The sequence below is a fragment of the Dermacentor albipictus genome, chromosome 1 (genome assembly GCF_038994185.2).
Source record: "Dermacentor albipictus isolate Rhodes 1998 colony chromosome 1, USDA_Dalb.pri_finalv2, whole genome shotgun sequence".
In the NCBI taxonomy this organism is placed as follows: domain Eukaryota; kingdom Metazoa; phylum Arthropoda; class Arachnida; order Ixodida; family Ixodidae; genus Dermacentor; species Dermacentor albipictus.
Window position 1 is genome coordinate 467,785,132 of NC_091821.1, and position 16,324 is coordinate 467,801,455.

Sequence of the window (16,324 nt, forward strand, 5' to 3'; positions counted from 1 at the left end):
TGGCTCTCCCGCTCCCTCTCCTGCTGTACAGTCATGATCGCTCCTAGAAATTCAACAAGAGGGCACACTCTTCATAAACTGGCAACAGGAAACACGTCACGCCTAGTTTCAACTCCATCCGTTAATTGACGCGAGCATCAGAAAAAAAAAGGATGTGAAATAAACTTACGGACAGCGTTCTATTTTTTTATTCTTTCCCACTAAAAGTGAAAAAGTTTTGCGTGTAAATGAACTTCTACTTTGCGACTTATTTTTGTTGCGTTGCTTAGCAACAAGCTAGCGGCACGACAGACGCGCGTGCATACGTCATGCGCCAGACAAGCTGCAGGAGTGCGAGGCCGGCTACCCGTCTTTTTTGGATGTAGCCCGTTTCTTGGGCTCCCGGCGTTCTTTTGTGTTCCGTCTGCATTGCGGCACAGCACCGCTGCACTACTGGACTACAACAAGGTGAGGAATTTTGTTTGACAGTCTGCGACGCACTTCAAGCACAATTAGGCTTACTGCACAAAACTGACGCAGTTATCGAAAAACAGCACCGCCGTCCGAGCCTAGCTAATTTGACTTAACTATTCGTACTGGGAGATGTTGACAACGCTTTCAATGAGCCCAAGCATAATTAAAACTTATTTTGGTAGTTTTTGGGCACGCTCGCCGCACCTGGCTATGTGACGGAAAGCACCTTGGCCGCGTGACGCAGTTTCGCGTGTACTGAATCTTACCGGGACAAGTTTTGACGCTTTCTCTGACCCCAGACATTATTGTAACTAATTTCGCTACTTTTTGCGGTACTTTTCAAGCACAGTGGCCGCGCTCGGCGTAGTGGCGCAGTTAGCGAAAATCAGCTCGGCTGTGTGCCGCAGTTAGTTTCGCGTGTACTGAAGCTTAGTGGTAGAAGTTCGTGACGCGTTCTCTGACCCGAAAAAGTGTTGTAATTCATTTCGTAACTTTTGGGGATATTTTGAGGCATGCTCGCCGCGCCTAGGGTTGTGAAGCTGTTAGCAAAAAAGCAAGCCGGCCATAGTGAGTAGTAGTAGTATAAAACTTTTATTAGTTTTGCGTGTACTGAATTTTAGTGGGACAAGTTTGTGACGCATTATATAGCCCTGTAACAACATATACCTTATTTCGGTACTCACGCTTGTCGAAAACGCTACGAGCGATTGCCGATAGTGATAACACGGGAGTGTTGCTTGCGCCGGCAGGACGCGTAAAAGATAACACGGAGGAGTTCAAGAACTTGACATTGTATTCTGAGCGACTGAAAACAGACTTTGCACCCACGAATCTGTGTTGAGTGCGACTAGAAGGCATTCTGCGAGCGTGTAACATGGTCTGGTTGAGCCTGTGTTGTAGCCACCTCTGTGTCCTTGGCGTACCATCGCGTCCACTGAGGCCAAGTTGCAAACGCGCAGTCACCGGTGTATTTGTGCTCTTAAATCGCAGGAAGTAATGCCCGGGAAGGGAGGCATGCTTGAAAATCGAATCTTTTCTTCACATTTTATGGCATTGTTTGGGAGGAGTCTTTGCTGCGAAATGTGCGCAAAAGTGAATTTATCTGTAGTGCCGCTCATTCACCACTTACGCACGTTTCGCCTCTACACGCAATACTCCTGTTAGGTGGGTATACCAAAATTATCATCATCATCAGCCTAGTTACGCCCACTGCAGGGCAAAGGCCTCTCACATACTTCTCCAACTACCCCGGTCATGTACTAATTGTGGCCATGTTGTCCCTGCAAACGTCTTAATGTCATCCGCCCACCTAACTTTCTGCCGCCCCCTGCTACGCTTCCCTTCCCTTGGAATCCAGTCCGTAACCCTTAATGACCATCGGTTATCTTCCCTCCGCATTACATGTCCGGCCCATGCCCATTTCTTTTTCTTGATTTCAACTAAGATGTCATTTACCCGCGTTTGTTGCCTCACCCAATCTGCTCTTTTCTCATCCCTTAACGTTACACCTATCATTCTTCTTTCCATAGCTCGTTGCGTCGTCCTCAATTCGAGTAGAACCCTTTTCGTAAGCCTCCAGGTTTCTGCCCTGTAGGTGAGTACTGTAGGTGAGTACAGCTATTATACACTTTTCTCTTGAGGGATAATGGCAACCTGCTGTTCATGATCTGAGAATGCCTGCCAAACGCACCCCAGCCCATTCTTATTCTTCTAGTTATTTCAGTCTCATGATCCGGATCCGTGGTCACTACCTGCCCTAAGTAGATGTATTCCCTTACCACTTCCAGTGCCTCGCTACCTATCGTAAACTGCTGTTCTCTTCCGAGACTGTTAAACATTACTTTAGTTTTCTGCAGATTAATTTTCAGACCCACCCTTCTGCTTTGCCTCTCCAGGTCAGTGAGCATGCATTGCAATTGGCCTCCTGAGTTACTGAGCAAGGCAATATCATCAGCGAATCGCAAGTTGCTAAGGTATTCTCCATCAACTTTTATCCCCCATTCTTCCCACTCCAGGTCTCTGAATACCTCCCGTAAACATGCGGTGAATAGCATTGGAGAGATCGTATCTCCCTTTCTTTATTGGGATTTTGTTGCTTTCTTTGTGGAGGACTACGGTGGCTGTCGAGCCGCTATAGATATCTTCTAGTATTTTTACATATGGCTCATCTGCACCCTGATTCCGTAATGCCTCCATGACTGCTGAGGTTTCGACTGAATCAAACGCTTTCTCGTAATCAATGAAAGCTATATATATAAGGGTTGGTTATATTCTGCACATTTTTCTATCACCTGATTGATAGTGTGAATACGGTCTATTGTTGAGTAGCCATTACGGAATCCTGCCTGGTCCTTTGGTTGACAGAAGTCTAAGGTGTTCCTGATTCTATTTGCGATTACCTTAGTAAATACATTGTAGGCAACGGACAGTAAGCTGATCGGTCTATAATTTTTCAAGTCTTTGGCGTCCCCTTTCTTATGGATTAGGATTATGTTAGCGTTCTTCCAAGATTCCGGTACGCTCGAGGTTATGAGGAATTGCGTATACAGGGTGGCCAGTTTCTCTAGAACAATCTGACCACCATCCTTCAACAAATCTGCTGTTACCTGATCCTCCCCAGCTGCCTTTCCCCTTTGCATAGCTCCTAAGGCTTTCTTTACTTCTTCTGGCGTTACCTGCGGGATTTCGAATTCCTCTAGGCTATTCTCTCTTCCACGATCGTCGTGGGTGCCACTGGTACTATATAAATCTCTGTAGAACTCCTCAGCCACTTGAACTATCTCATCCATATTAGTAACTATATTGCCGGCTTTGTCTCTCAACGCACACATCTGATTCTTGCCTATTCCTAGTTTCTTCTTCACTGTTTTTAGGCTTCCTCCGTTCCTGAGAGCCTGTTCAATTCTATCCATATTATAGTTCCTGATGTCCGCTGTCTTGCGCTTGTTGATTAAATTCGAAAGTTCTGCCAGTTCTATTCCAGCTGTAGGGTTAGAGGCTTTCATACATTGGCGTTTCTTGATCAGATCTTTTGTCTCCTGCGATAGCTTACTGGTTTCCTGTCTAACGGCGTTACCACCGACTTCTATTGCGCACTCCTTAATGATGCCCATGAGATTGTCGTTCATTGCTTCAACACTAAGGTCCTCTTCCTGAGTTAAAGCCGAATACCTGTTCTGTAGCTTGATCCGGAATTCCTCTAGTTTCCCTCTTACAGCTAACTCATTGATTGGCTTCTTGTGTACCAGTTTCTTCCGTTCCCTCCTCAAGTCTAGGCTAATTCGAGTTCTTACCATCCTATGGTCACTGCAGTGTACCTTGCCGAGCACGTCTACATCTTGTATGATTCCAGGGTTCGCGCAGAGTATGAAGTCGATTTCATTTCTAGTCTCACCATTCGGGCTCCTCCACGTCCACTTTCGACTAACCCGCTTGCGGAAAAAGGTATTCATTATCCGCATATTATTCTGTTCTGCAAACTCTACTAATAACTCTCCTCTGCTATTCCTAGAGCCTATGCCATATTCCCCCACTGACTTGTCTCCAGCCTGCTTCTTGCCTACCCTGGCATTGAAGTCGCCCATCAGTATAGCGTATTTTGTTTTTACTTTACCCATCGCCGATTCCACGTCTTCATAAAAGCTTTCGACTTCCTGGTCATCATGACTGCATGTAGGGGCATAGACTTGTACCACCTTCAATTTGTACCTCTTATTAAGTTTCACAACAAAACCTGCCACCCTCTCGTTAATGCTATAGAATTCTTGTATGTTACCAGCTATTTCCTTATTAATCAGGAATCCGACTCCTAGTTCTCGTCTCTCCGCTAAGCCCCGGTAGCGCAGTACGTGCCCGCTTTTTAGCACTGTATATGCTTCTTTTGTCCTCCTAACCTCACTGAGCCCTATTATATCCCATTTACTACCCTCTAATTCCTCCAATAACACTGCTAGACTCGCCTCACTAGATAACGTTCTAACGTTGAACGTTGCCAGGTTCAGATTCCAATGGCGGCCTGTCCGGAGCCAGGTATTCTTAGCACCCTCTGCAGCGTCACAGATCTGACCGCCGCCGTGGTCAGTTGCTTCGCGGCTGTTGGGGACTGAGGGCCGGGGTTTGATTGTTGTATTCATAGTACTGCACCAGGGTGGCCAATCCTGCTCTGGTGAGAGAGTGCGTTACCGGTTCTGGTCACCGGGATCAGGCCGCACTCCAGGCCTGTTTGTGCAATTTTTTCAACACACGGTTTTTTTTCATGATACATGCTTGTAATTTACTTTCTTTCAGCTGATGGCATCCGGTGGAGCTTCGTACGGCAACGACTGCTGCTTACCTGGTGCCACAACTTTGGATGAATGCAGAAGCCCGGAACAAGCATTTATATAGGGCAAAATAAACATTTCATCATTTCAGAAGACGTCTTTCGTTTTCTCTGTGAAATTGCGCCTGACAGATTCGGCGCAGTCTTGTAAAGGTAATTCGCAATCATTTCTACTAAATAATGAAACGATTCCACGCGAAGGTCACGCGGGGTTAAGCAGAAGCGGAAAAAAAAAAAATGAATGCCGCGCCGAGCAACGGAGCCGGCGCGGCGTATTGGCCTCGAGCTCCACCACTGGAAAAGCTGGCGCCACCGTCGGCGTGACGTGCTAGGAGGGATCACGTGGACATAGCGGCCGCGTCGGCTGCTTCGGGTGCGCCGAAGCGAGCTGAAAACGAGCTTCGGCGCGCCCTCGTACGCTGCGGTTTTCATTTAGAGGCGAAATTTTCCCGCTTCGAGTGTCTCCTTTACAACGCTTGAAAGCACTACAATAGGTAATGGCTGCCTTTGAAGGCGCGCGACATGGTAGGCTACTGCTCGGTGCCGCAGGGCCGGACGCACGTAACGGAGGCCGGTGTCAGCCTTATTCGCACGTAGCCGCAGGACACGAAGCTGTGTGAAGCTTGGCTCGTAAAACATAAAACCGGCAAACAGTCATCGGCTATAACTCGGGTATGCAGCAAGCAAAGACGCGAGGAGGATTTCTGCTACGGCGCCCGGTCTGCGATGTTCTGAAAACGCGCACTGAGACGCTCGCCCGAGTCCGCTGCCCGACTAATGTCATGACGGTTTAGTCTATGAACTTGTCGATACTATAGATACTGGCAAGTTCAGTGGAGTGGATAGGCAGCGGTAAGAAGCACATTTAAAGAAAGCATGGCATATGGTCATGTTTGTGTTATTAATTAATGCACTGGATTACAAAAGAGGAGCAGCGGGAAATTGCACGCTGAGAACGCCGATAAACATACAGTGCGACGCAACTCGAGAAATAGTATTGAAAGGTCAAAGAATTTAGAAAAAAAACATTGAATCGTCGCGACGGCACATCACGGTCCCGTAGGCGTCGAAGTCTGTACAATGAAATTACTTTGGAACAGCTCTGATAGCGCCCACGCAACAATGGTTGCTTGTATACTGTCAAATGCTCATATTCTGCGGCCTTAAGCTCATGGCACGGTGCGAAAATGCGCGCGTGGAGTAAGCGAAACAGTGCGCGGACAAGCATGCAGACGCGCAGTCGGTCGCTGAGAATCTGCGCGATCGCTGCATTGAGGCTTCATTCTATTACGCTCCATTTAGTTATACAAACACTATAAGAATATATTTCACATAGTTTGCTCTCAGCGTTTACCTACCTTTCACGCAAGAAGCCGGTTCGGGAGACTCCATCGCGGCGACCGCGCGCAGTGGCGTTCACTGTACGTATTCGGTAAAGAGATAGCGGCTGTAAACGATTGTGTGCTTTCAGTTTGCCCAAGATTATTATTTAGACAGTAAGAAACTTCTCTCATTTCGAAAGTACTTACAGAAATGTCCGGGAGAGCTCGCGCGCGGTGTTTTCAGTGAGCGCTGACAGCAAAACCTATGAGGAGCGCGCCACGTGATCCCTCATACTACGCCAGCGAGGCGCTTCCGATAGAGGGCGACTCCGTAACTCCTCGCCGCCAATACCAACTGGTGTTCAAAACGCGCGCGCCCAAAACCGAAACCAGAAAACGTTCATACCATCCGCTTGGTGTGCTACAGTCGATTCGGCCGCTGGGCTCTATGGGATTGTCCGCTCTTGTTGAAATTTGTCCCTATGGCTCCGTGGCTCCTCTAGCGGGCAGATACGAACGTCGAGGGTCGTGACTCGTGACTGTGGCATCTGTGGTCGCGCGCGCGTGTTCATTGTGCATTGTAGTGTGCGTGGTGCATAATGTCAAATGCGATTTCGTCAAGGCGCAGGCGTGGTGGTACCCAGTATTGCTGTGTCGTTCAGTGCCATAATAGCCTCCAGAACACGAAAGGCCGATACCCGCCCGTTAAATTCTACAGATTTCCTGCCAAATGGTACGAAACGGAGAGGAGAGAAGCGTGGATAGCTGCTGTCCGCAGAGTCAAGTAAGCCGGGTATTTCTATTTCCGCTTGCCTTGCTTACGTCTATGCCGTGTTGTCACGATTGAGCGGGTCATTTGTTAGCCCCTATAAAGATCACGAAGCGTGCTGCACTGAGAGCTGATGGAAGAACATTCGACCGCGGTTGCGAGTATCGGCAGCATTGCAAGGGCAAAGCTGACTGACATTTTTCATGATCTGTATCGGGGGGCTGTTTTCAAGGCTTTTGGCGGTTTTTCATTTAGTACTTGGTTGCGTAGTCACTAATCTTGAATCATTTTCGATCCGGAAACCGCGTGTGTGAATAAGCGAACTGCTGACTTTCACAGCACCTCACAGATGCTCTTATTTGTTATAAATGTGTAGATAACGGGACATCAGGTGTTAAGCTGTCTTTCCGTTGTAAACCTTGCATCGCCTTGGAAGATAGGACACATATTCGCCTGACGGGGTGCTTGTGCTCCATTTTAATGGACACATGCGTTAGTACTGCTTGTGCCTGAAGAATGTAGTGCTCTTTCGATGTGTGTTGCAGTGTGAACAGGCCTTCTGCTGAGCAAAGGGGGAACGTGGATCACATAGGCTGCGACGTAAATACATCCATGTAGACGTCTGTAGAGAATAAATAAATTGCTTAGAAGAGACATATATCACGAAAAACGCAGTTCTGCAACCCTAAGTGGCCAAAATTAATCCGGAGTACCCCACTGCAGCGTGTCTCATAATATCGTGGGTTTGGCATACAAAACTCCAGAATTTAATTGGAAAGATGACCGCAAGACGGCAACAAAGACAGCGTTGGTCACTGGAGGAAGAGAACAACAATTATAGATTTTCTTTTCTGCTATCTTGGCGGTGTTGTAGCTTGGTAAAGAGAGCTTGTAGATGCATTTCTATTTACATCTCTACCTGTGGCAAAGTACTTCGTTAGAGGTGGGGGGTACTAAGCAAGACGGAACTCTGCAGTGGATGTGTCTTGGGCAGTTCCACCATGTAAATGGATGGGGATGCTGCTTCAACACCATCACCCGAGCCTCTGATCTTGAACCAACCCCCAACCTTGGAAAGTGTCGATATCGATGACTGACTTGGGAACTATTAGCATGTTGCAACGAAGAATCGGTGGGACCTGACACTGACACTCGCCAATGTTGCTTTCTGCCTCAGAGAGACACTCTCCGTTTGGTTTGACACTCATGGAACAGAGCTGACCAGCTGAAATCTATGCAAGCATAAGTTTCAGGACTTATTTGGATAACAGATTGGTCGCCAGCTCGCTGCTCGGAAGGCTTCCCCTGTTGCAGTCAAACTCTTCAATTCAAGTTGTTGGGGGAGAGCTGGCTGTGTATCTTATAGTTTGCACTCATCCATATTCATATCACATATTGTAATGAATCATAGGGTACGACATACAAAACTTATCTTGAACCTGTAAGCAAATTCCAAAAACGCACCCTGAGAATAATTACCCATTCATGTTACAATGAACCAAGTCTGCCTTTATTTAATAGAATGAATGTGTTGCCGTATGATAAGATACACGAATTAAAAATTGTCATGTGTGTCTTCAACATTGTTAAACACAACCTGCTTTTTCATGCTTCTACATTTTGCTCATCTTTTCGTGCGACCAGAGATCAAACGTGGGGTAATTTTAATCCTCCAGCTAAAAATATATATGGACAACGTTTGCTACAGTTTCCTGGGTCAAAAATTTGGAGTAAGCTACCAGCAGAAATAAAAAGCAATTAAGTTTTCATCCGTGCTTAAAAAATGCTTAGCCTCAATAATGCTTTTCAATGTGAACGCTCATGATGTCCTTTTTTTTACTAACTCGCTGAAACCTGCTGAACATATCTAACTAGTGTTTCGATATTGTCGAGATTAATAATGTATGTTCATAATAATGCAGGAACTTACCTGCAATGCTCCTAACTAGTGTTTTATGTGTTTACTTAAGATTGTTTAGTAGCAACAAACTGTTCACTATTTCGCATTTCATTCTGTACGCTCGCTCGTACAATTTAATGGTATGTGACAAATATGTGTATGCACAAGATGTATCTTACTTGCTTTGTACTTGCAATTGTTAACCATTTTTCATTGGACCCGCAACTAGCCTGTAGCTATGTGTCCAACCAGATTTGGTATTTCTGTACGTTCTATGTCCGCAAATAAAGAATTGTACTGAACATAGTACTACAGCCCATTGGGCTCCCTACCCACCTTTGGGTTAGTTATATTGCTCCACCTAGAAATACAGCAACATTTTGCCGCTATTGTGATCCGGCTCAGTGGAGAACCCAGGCTGACAAGCCGATCAGCTTTTGTTGCCGCAGCGTGGAACATATATATTGTTACTACCGACATCGCCCAATTTCAACCCCTCACTCATTTTTTTACCATCACCCCGACGAGAGCCAACCCCTGCACTAACCCAACGCACCAGCCATTCACCTTCCCTGCATGATCATCATTTGCGGTCACCTCTGCCCGGTGGCTATTCATTGCCGCATTCCTCTGGACGTTCTTCTCAAAAAAGCTGAACAATGTAGCCCCCGGAGGTGATGCTGCATTGGACCCCTGACCTTCAAATCCTCTTTTAACCTTGCTGATGTACGAGAACCTACTTGCCATAGAAGCCTGCCCATTACTGCCCTTATCAACACTGGTGCACATATTTGTATCATGAGTTGTGATATCCGTGAAAGGTTAAACGAAGTGCTAACACCTCCAGAGCCCTGCGTTGTGCATGCCTCTGACAGCGGTACTCCGGCTGTGCTCGGAATGTGCACCGCATGAGTGAGTGTCGCTGGCCGCCACACTTCTTTGTTTCATGTTCTTCTCCACTGCCCTCATGACGTAATCCTTGGACTTGATTTCTTGTCTGACCACTCCGCTATAATTGGCTGCTCAGCCGTTGTCGCTGAACTTGGCTTGCCCGTTGGCAGCTCCATGGAATGACCTATATTGCCACTCTACCCTGCCCCAGTGTACCAGATGGTGAATATATCGTTACCTTGTCTCCTAGTGTACTTTTGTCACACAGTGTGTCCTTTTTCCATGCCATTGTGACTGTAGTGGCCAACGAGACTTGTCTGCCTATCTTCTACTTCAGACTCTGTCCTCAAGTTCTTCGCCAAGGCATAGCTTTGACCACATCATCAGAGGACTGCCAGGTTTCATCTGTCGCCTGATTTTCCTTTGGTACAGTGGAACCTCGGTTATACGTCCCCCAGTTTTGCGAGGACCCGAGTTTTACAACGGATTAGTGCAGTCCCGGCGAAGCACCCATAGAAGCAATGCATTAAAGACCCCGTTTATCCAACGCAATTTTACGTTATGATGACCCTCGCAAAGTGCAAGAAGGAACTGCGGACGAAAGAAAAGTGCCGCGGGTCTCTTTCCTCACTTCACCGACGACGATTTCGAGGGTTTAAACCTCACCACGACCTTCGCCGAGTACAAGGAGGCATGCGGAGCGCTTGACACTGCTCGACCGGTTCGCTCTGGTGCAGCTTTCGTCCCTGCTCCGTCTCATTGTTCGTTTTTCGCTCCCCCATGAGCAGCCACCCATGACGTTCACTGTGCTGAAATAACACCTTTTCTTCTCCACAATCACTTTCTCCCTCTCTTCTCGGTGGTGTCGCCTCTCGTCGCGTTGGGGAAGCGTTTCTATCCTTCCAGTTTCCCAGCAGCAGATCGCCGACAAGGTAGCACGGAGAGGCCTAGGTTTATCGCACGTGTTCTTCGTCGTAATCCTAGCGACCAGCGTTCAGCTCAGCGGAGGTTTTAAGTTGTGTGGAGCAACGTGACGCATAATGTCCCGAAAGCGGACAGTTCTGTCGCTCGGCGATAAGCTAAATATTATCGAGGAAGCAGAAAAACGGCATGGAGCCATGAATGCCAGCATTGCCGAAAACCCTTAAGATACCCGAATCTTCACTTAAGACGATCCTGGTAAACAAAGCGGTGATATTGCAGAATGCCAACAAGTTCGGGCTCAAGTGGAAAGTGGCAAAAGAAGGACAGCATGAGAAATTAGAAAATGTTCTCAAGTGGCTGCATCAAGCACGGATCTCTGCGATCAATGTTGATGGCGCCATTCTAAAAGAAAAGGCGGACCTTGTGGCATCGACGACATTCAGGCATCAAACGAGTGGCTGGATTGCTTTAAAAAACCAAACAGGATTGTGTACAGCCACTCCTGCAAAGAAAGCACTTCCGTGGACGTTTCGGCGGTGAGTGAGTGGATGGAGTTTCTGCCGGAGATGATTGCTGCATACAAGCGCTGCAACGTTTTCAGCGCCGATGAGAGCGGAATTTTTTGCCCTATGCAGCCCAAGCAAACCCTTGCGTTTAAGGGTGACAGCTGTCATAGTGGCAAGCATAGTAAAGAGCTTGTGATGGCACTATTCTGTGCTAACAAGGATGGTTCCAAGAGGCTGCTCGTGCTCGTTGTTGGAAAGTTTGCAAAGCCACAGTGCTTTAAGAACTTGAATACGCTGCCATGCGGCTACAACTTCAACAAAAAGGCGTGGATGACGTCTTAGCTCTTCGGCAATTTTTTGCAGCAGCTGGATGAGAAAATGGGTGCTAAGGTGAGGAAAATATTGCTTTTCGTGGACAACGCACCATGCCCCCCACCCGATACATCCAGCCTGAGGAGCATAAAGTGGCTGCAACAGCGGTTACAGCCGCTGGATGCCGGCATCATTAAGTGCGTCAAGCAAGGGTACCGGAAACGGCTGGTGCAACGTCAGCTGGCGGCTATGGAGCGCAGCGAGTCGGAAAAAACTATCACTGTGCTTGACGCCATGCATTTTATTGCCAGTTTGTGGAACGTAGTGTCGCGAAGTACAATTGCTAACTCGTTCCAGCGCTGTGGCTTTAAGCGAGAGACTGCCTCCTCTGCTGGGGACGCAACAATCTCGATGCCGCTCGAGGCTGATGCAGGCTTCACCGACGACGATTTTGAGAGTTGAAACCTCACCACAACTTTCGCTGAGTACGTGGAGGCTGACGACAACATTGCGATCTGCGGCGAGGTGCCGCTGGATGACGCCATCAAGGAGGCTTTGCCTAGGGCCGACACCGCTGCGATATCGGACGAGTACGGCGACAATGCCACAGGTGCCGTGCCTGTGCCTACTGTGCTCGCCGAGGTGCTATGGCAAATAGACTGCATCCGAAACTTCATCTCTTCACGTGACGCCGCAGAGGACCTCCTTTTGGACGTTGCCCAACTTGAGCAAAAGCTCTTAGTTCACGGATAAAACAAGGTCTAAAAGAAACTTGCCGACTTTTTTAAAGTTTGCGCCGGCCAGCAAGAATCGCGGCAGTGGACAGTGGAGTGCCAAAAAGGCTCATTTGAATAAAGCATGATTGGCACCTGTACTGCAGCATTAATTCTTATCGCATTTACTTTTTTTGGTAACTTGGGTTTCCAAGCCCTGCAGAGTACGTCAGTAGTTTAAATTGAAGTTCCTGGTAAATCTGTCGCGCGAAACAAGTAGATTTTTTATAGGCATAATTTATGTTTGGATTTTACGACGCCTTTTCGCGGTCCCGAGAAAGTCGTATAGTCGGGGTTCCACTGTAGTTTCTTCTGCCAACACGTCTTCTCCATCGATGCAGAATATCATCACAAAGATGATTGCTGAAGACTTTCTGCCCTTGCAAGTGGACAACCTCTGTCATTTGCTTGTCACCTGTATTGACATTTTTTACCTTAACGGCCGTTCGTTAGGTCAAACATTTCATGAAATATCGCATACATACTAGCGATGCTCCTCCTATTCACCAGCAACCTTGCTGCGTGTCATCATCAAGGCACCAAGTTATTCAAGAGGTTGACAAGATGCTTACAACAAGCATTATTGAGCCTTCTGCGAGTCCATGGGCTTCCCCTTTTGTCTTATTTAAAAAGGGCAACAGTCGGTGATTCTGCATAGATTTTCGACATCTCGTTAAGGTAGGTCATCAAGAAAAATGTCTATCCTCTTCTATGCATTAATGTTCTGGATTGCCTTCACTGCACAACCTTTTTTTCGTCTAGCTACCTGTACTCTGGTTGCTAGCAAATCCCCTTCAATGAAAGTGACCGTGAAAAGACTGGATTTGTTATACCTGACTGCTTCTACCAATTAGAAGTTATGTCATTTGGCTTGTACAATGTGCTGACCACATTCAAGCGTATGATGGACATGCTTTTGCACAGCTCTAAACGGTCTAACTGCCTGTGCTACCTGGACGTTGTAATCGTGCTCTCTCTGATCTTTGCAACACATGTTACCCATATCCATCCTATCAGTGTTTCGTGTGGCTAGGCTACAACTTAATTGTTCAAAATGCCACTTAATTGAATGCCAAATTAGTATCCTTGGCCATCTTGTCAACTCATCTGGTGTCTGCCTCGATCCTGCCAAGGTTCATCTGTCCTGGAGCTTCCTGTACCAACCTGTGCCAAAGATGTTTGAAGCTTTGTGGGATCATGCTCATATTTCTGCTGATTTGTCAAGAATTTTGCCTATCCACTAACTGATCTTCTCAGGAAAAACAATCAATTTTCTTGGGGTCTTGTACAAGCCGCAGCGTTTTCACACCCTATCACACTGCTCACTATCCTACCGATTCTTGCCCACTTCAATTCCCGCACTCCACCAATTCCAATTAAAGTATGTGCAGACGTGAGTGCCTATGGAATTGGCACTGTTTTAGCCCAATACCAACATGGTTTTGATAGAGTTATTGCATATGCCAGCTGGCTTATTTCCTCAGTCTAGCGCAATTAATGACCAAGTGTGAATGCCTGACACTAGTTTAGGCAGTCAGCAAATTCCGACCCTACTTATACTTGCTCCCTTTCGCTTTTACAATGGACTACTATGCTCTGTGCATCTACGCCTCCACGAAATGTAGATGGTGACTGCTTGTCTCAGTACCCAGACGCTGCCACGGAGGACACACCGAATGGCATTTTCTTGCTCGCTGCTGTTAGCTACACTGGCGATGAGCAGTGGTGAAACACGTCCTTAGGAGATCTCATCGACCACCTGCACTCTGACTCGTCTTGGTCAACTCATATGTTCCTCATCGTAAATGGCATGTTATATTGCTAGAATGTGCGCCCCAAGGGGCAGGAACTACTACTTGTAATTTCCTCTCATGTCCAAGCGACTGTACTCAAGCAACTGCATGAAGTCCCTACAGCCGGCCACCTCAATGTTTTCAGGATGTATGACCATGTACAGTGGCACTTTTTCTGACCTGGTCTCTACCGCTTTGTCATTATGTAGCTGCTTGTGAGTCATGCCAATGCCAGTAAAAGCCAGTTCTTTGTCCTGGTGTACCCCTCCAGCCTATTGATATACTAGTCGAGTCATTTTTCCGTGTTGGCCTCAACCTTCTCGGCCTGTCCCCTTTCTCCACTGCCGGCAGTAAATGAGTAAATGGATTGCTGCAGCTGTGGATTATGTGACCCATTATGCCATAACAAAGACCTCTACCAACCAGTTGTGCGGCGGGTGTTGCAGCTTCTCACCGACCGGGGTCACTACTGCTTGTCTAAAGTCATCGAACACTTCATTCTTGTGCCACCAAAGACAATCTTACAGCTTTGTACCACCCTCAGACGAACAGTCTTCCCGAATGCCCAAATCGCATGATATGCTGTCGGTGTATGTTTCATCTGGTCATTGTGACTGGGACTCTGCGCTACCTTTTGTTACCTTTGCATTTAACTTCTTGCAACATGACACCACTGGCTACTCTCCCTTCTGTCTTTTGTATGAATGTGAAGCGGTGCTCCCTTTTGACACGTTAATTCTCAACCCTGCCCAACTGTCGACTGAGTGCACTCATGACACCGTTGCTACAGCAGAAAAGGTGCATGAAGTCTTCGCTTCTCTCTGTCGCAGATATGGCAGAAGTTGTATGTCAACCACCAACATGCCCACTTCAGTGCGGATGACCTTGTCCTTCTCTGGTCCCCTTCTTGATGCCTTGGCCTCTCAGAAAAACTACTTTTGTGATACTCTGGCCCTTAGTGTATTGCTTGAGAAGTGACAAGCATTACTTGCTAAATAGCCCCGCATGATCCTACCTTGTCTTCTACTTCCTCAGACATTGTGCACATTTCCTGTCTCAGTGTCATGAGACTGTGAGCACTATGGAAATACACACACACACACAGACTTGATGTAATGAAGTTGGTAAAATTGGCAATTTGCTACGTTACATCGAAATTTCGTTGTATTGAAATTCGAGCTTTTATGCAGGTAAGTGCAGTCGCCGATCGATTTTTTTTACACAGAAAGGAGAAATTTTTGGAATTATTAGGGAATAGAAGAAAGCAAATTTGAAGGATGAAACAATTCATTTTGATATGTTTAGTAGTCGGCGACGAATGGTATGGTTTCATGCCACGTATGCCATTTTCTTGGCGATACGAATTAAGTGAAGCCAGCGATGCTTTCGCATGCACTCCGCCCCCGTGGCTGATAGCGTCATCAGCACTGGGACAACGCTATCGGGAAAAGCACCGGCAGCGGAGAGCGAATGCTTCGTTTGCCTCCTGCTCCAATGGGTCACCGAAACTCGAGATTATGCAGCCTCCAGTATTAAAGAAAGGTTGAAATCTGGGCCAGTTGGTACATACTTGAACGAAAAAACCAGTCAAAAACACAAAGGACAAGAGGAGAGGTTCACACCACAACGGCTGGACTATGAACTGAGGTTTATTAGAATCGGTGTAGTCCCAGCAAGGCCAGCAGAGCATGCGCAACTGCATCATCGCTAATCAGATGGCATGAAAAGACTAGAAACGTTTCTAGTCTTTTCATGCTATGTGATTAGCGATGATGCAGTTGCGCATGCTCTGCTGGCCTTGCTGGGACTACACCGATTCTAATAAACCTCAGTTGATAGTCCAGTCGTTGTGGTGTGAACCTCTCCTCTTGTCCTTTGTGTTTTTGACTGGTTTTTTCGTTCCAGTATTCAACACGTGGCAAGACGGCTTACATGGTGCCACGCCGCTTCAGTACGCCCACTCTTTCTACACGTGGCACATTACCTCTAAAGCAGAGTGTGCAGCTGTGTGTGCGCTCAGCTGCGCTTACAGCCGTGTGCAGCCACGGCCAAGACGCGCACCAGAAATCGAGATTTACGCCAGCTTACCCCCCACTTGGCACACAACTGGCCACTCGAGGCACTTTGCATGTATTTGTGGGCATCTTTCACGCTGTGAAAAACTTTTATGTAGCACGTACTGCGCAACAGGAAGCTGTATGAGGAGCTTTTCATGTTCTGCAATTTTCTCATTTACACTTTTCATTTAATTATAATATTTGAGAAGTTGAATAATTAATTAGGGGTATTCATGTAATTAGGTAGAATGAAACAATAATCTGAGTATCTCCAAGCGACTCCAAACAAAATTACCTTGGTTC

General features: G+C 46.9%; 1 protein-coding gene and 1 long non-coding RNA gene across 7 annotated transcripts in view; both read left to right on the forward strand.

The window, feature by feature from the left end:
• The first annotated feature begins 298 nt into the window (after window positions 1-298).
• Window positions 299-4,870, forward strand: LOC135909815 (uncharacterized). The gene is made up of 2 exons (XR_010566813.1): window positions 299-447; window positions 1,983-4,870. It is a non-coding gene; the product is annotated as an uncharacterized lncRNA (long non-coding RNA).
• A 1,708-nt stretch (window positions 4,871-6,578) lies between these two features.
• Window positions 6,579-16,324, forward strand: part of LOC135909812 (THAP domain-containing protein 11-like) — a 96,436-nt gene continuing 86,690 nt past the window's right edge. For all 6 annotated transcript variants that reach the window (XR_010566810.2, XR_010566809.2, XR_010566811.2 and 3 more), the window contains exon 1: window positions 6,579-6,880. Coding sequence is in view for 1 of the 6 variants with exons in the window: in XM_065441866.2 (XP_065297938.1) it covers window positions 6,696-6,880 (185 nt within the window). In the remaining 5 variants the exon portion in view is untranslated. The remainder of the gene's footprint in view (window positions 6,881-16,324) is intronic.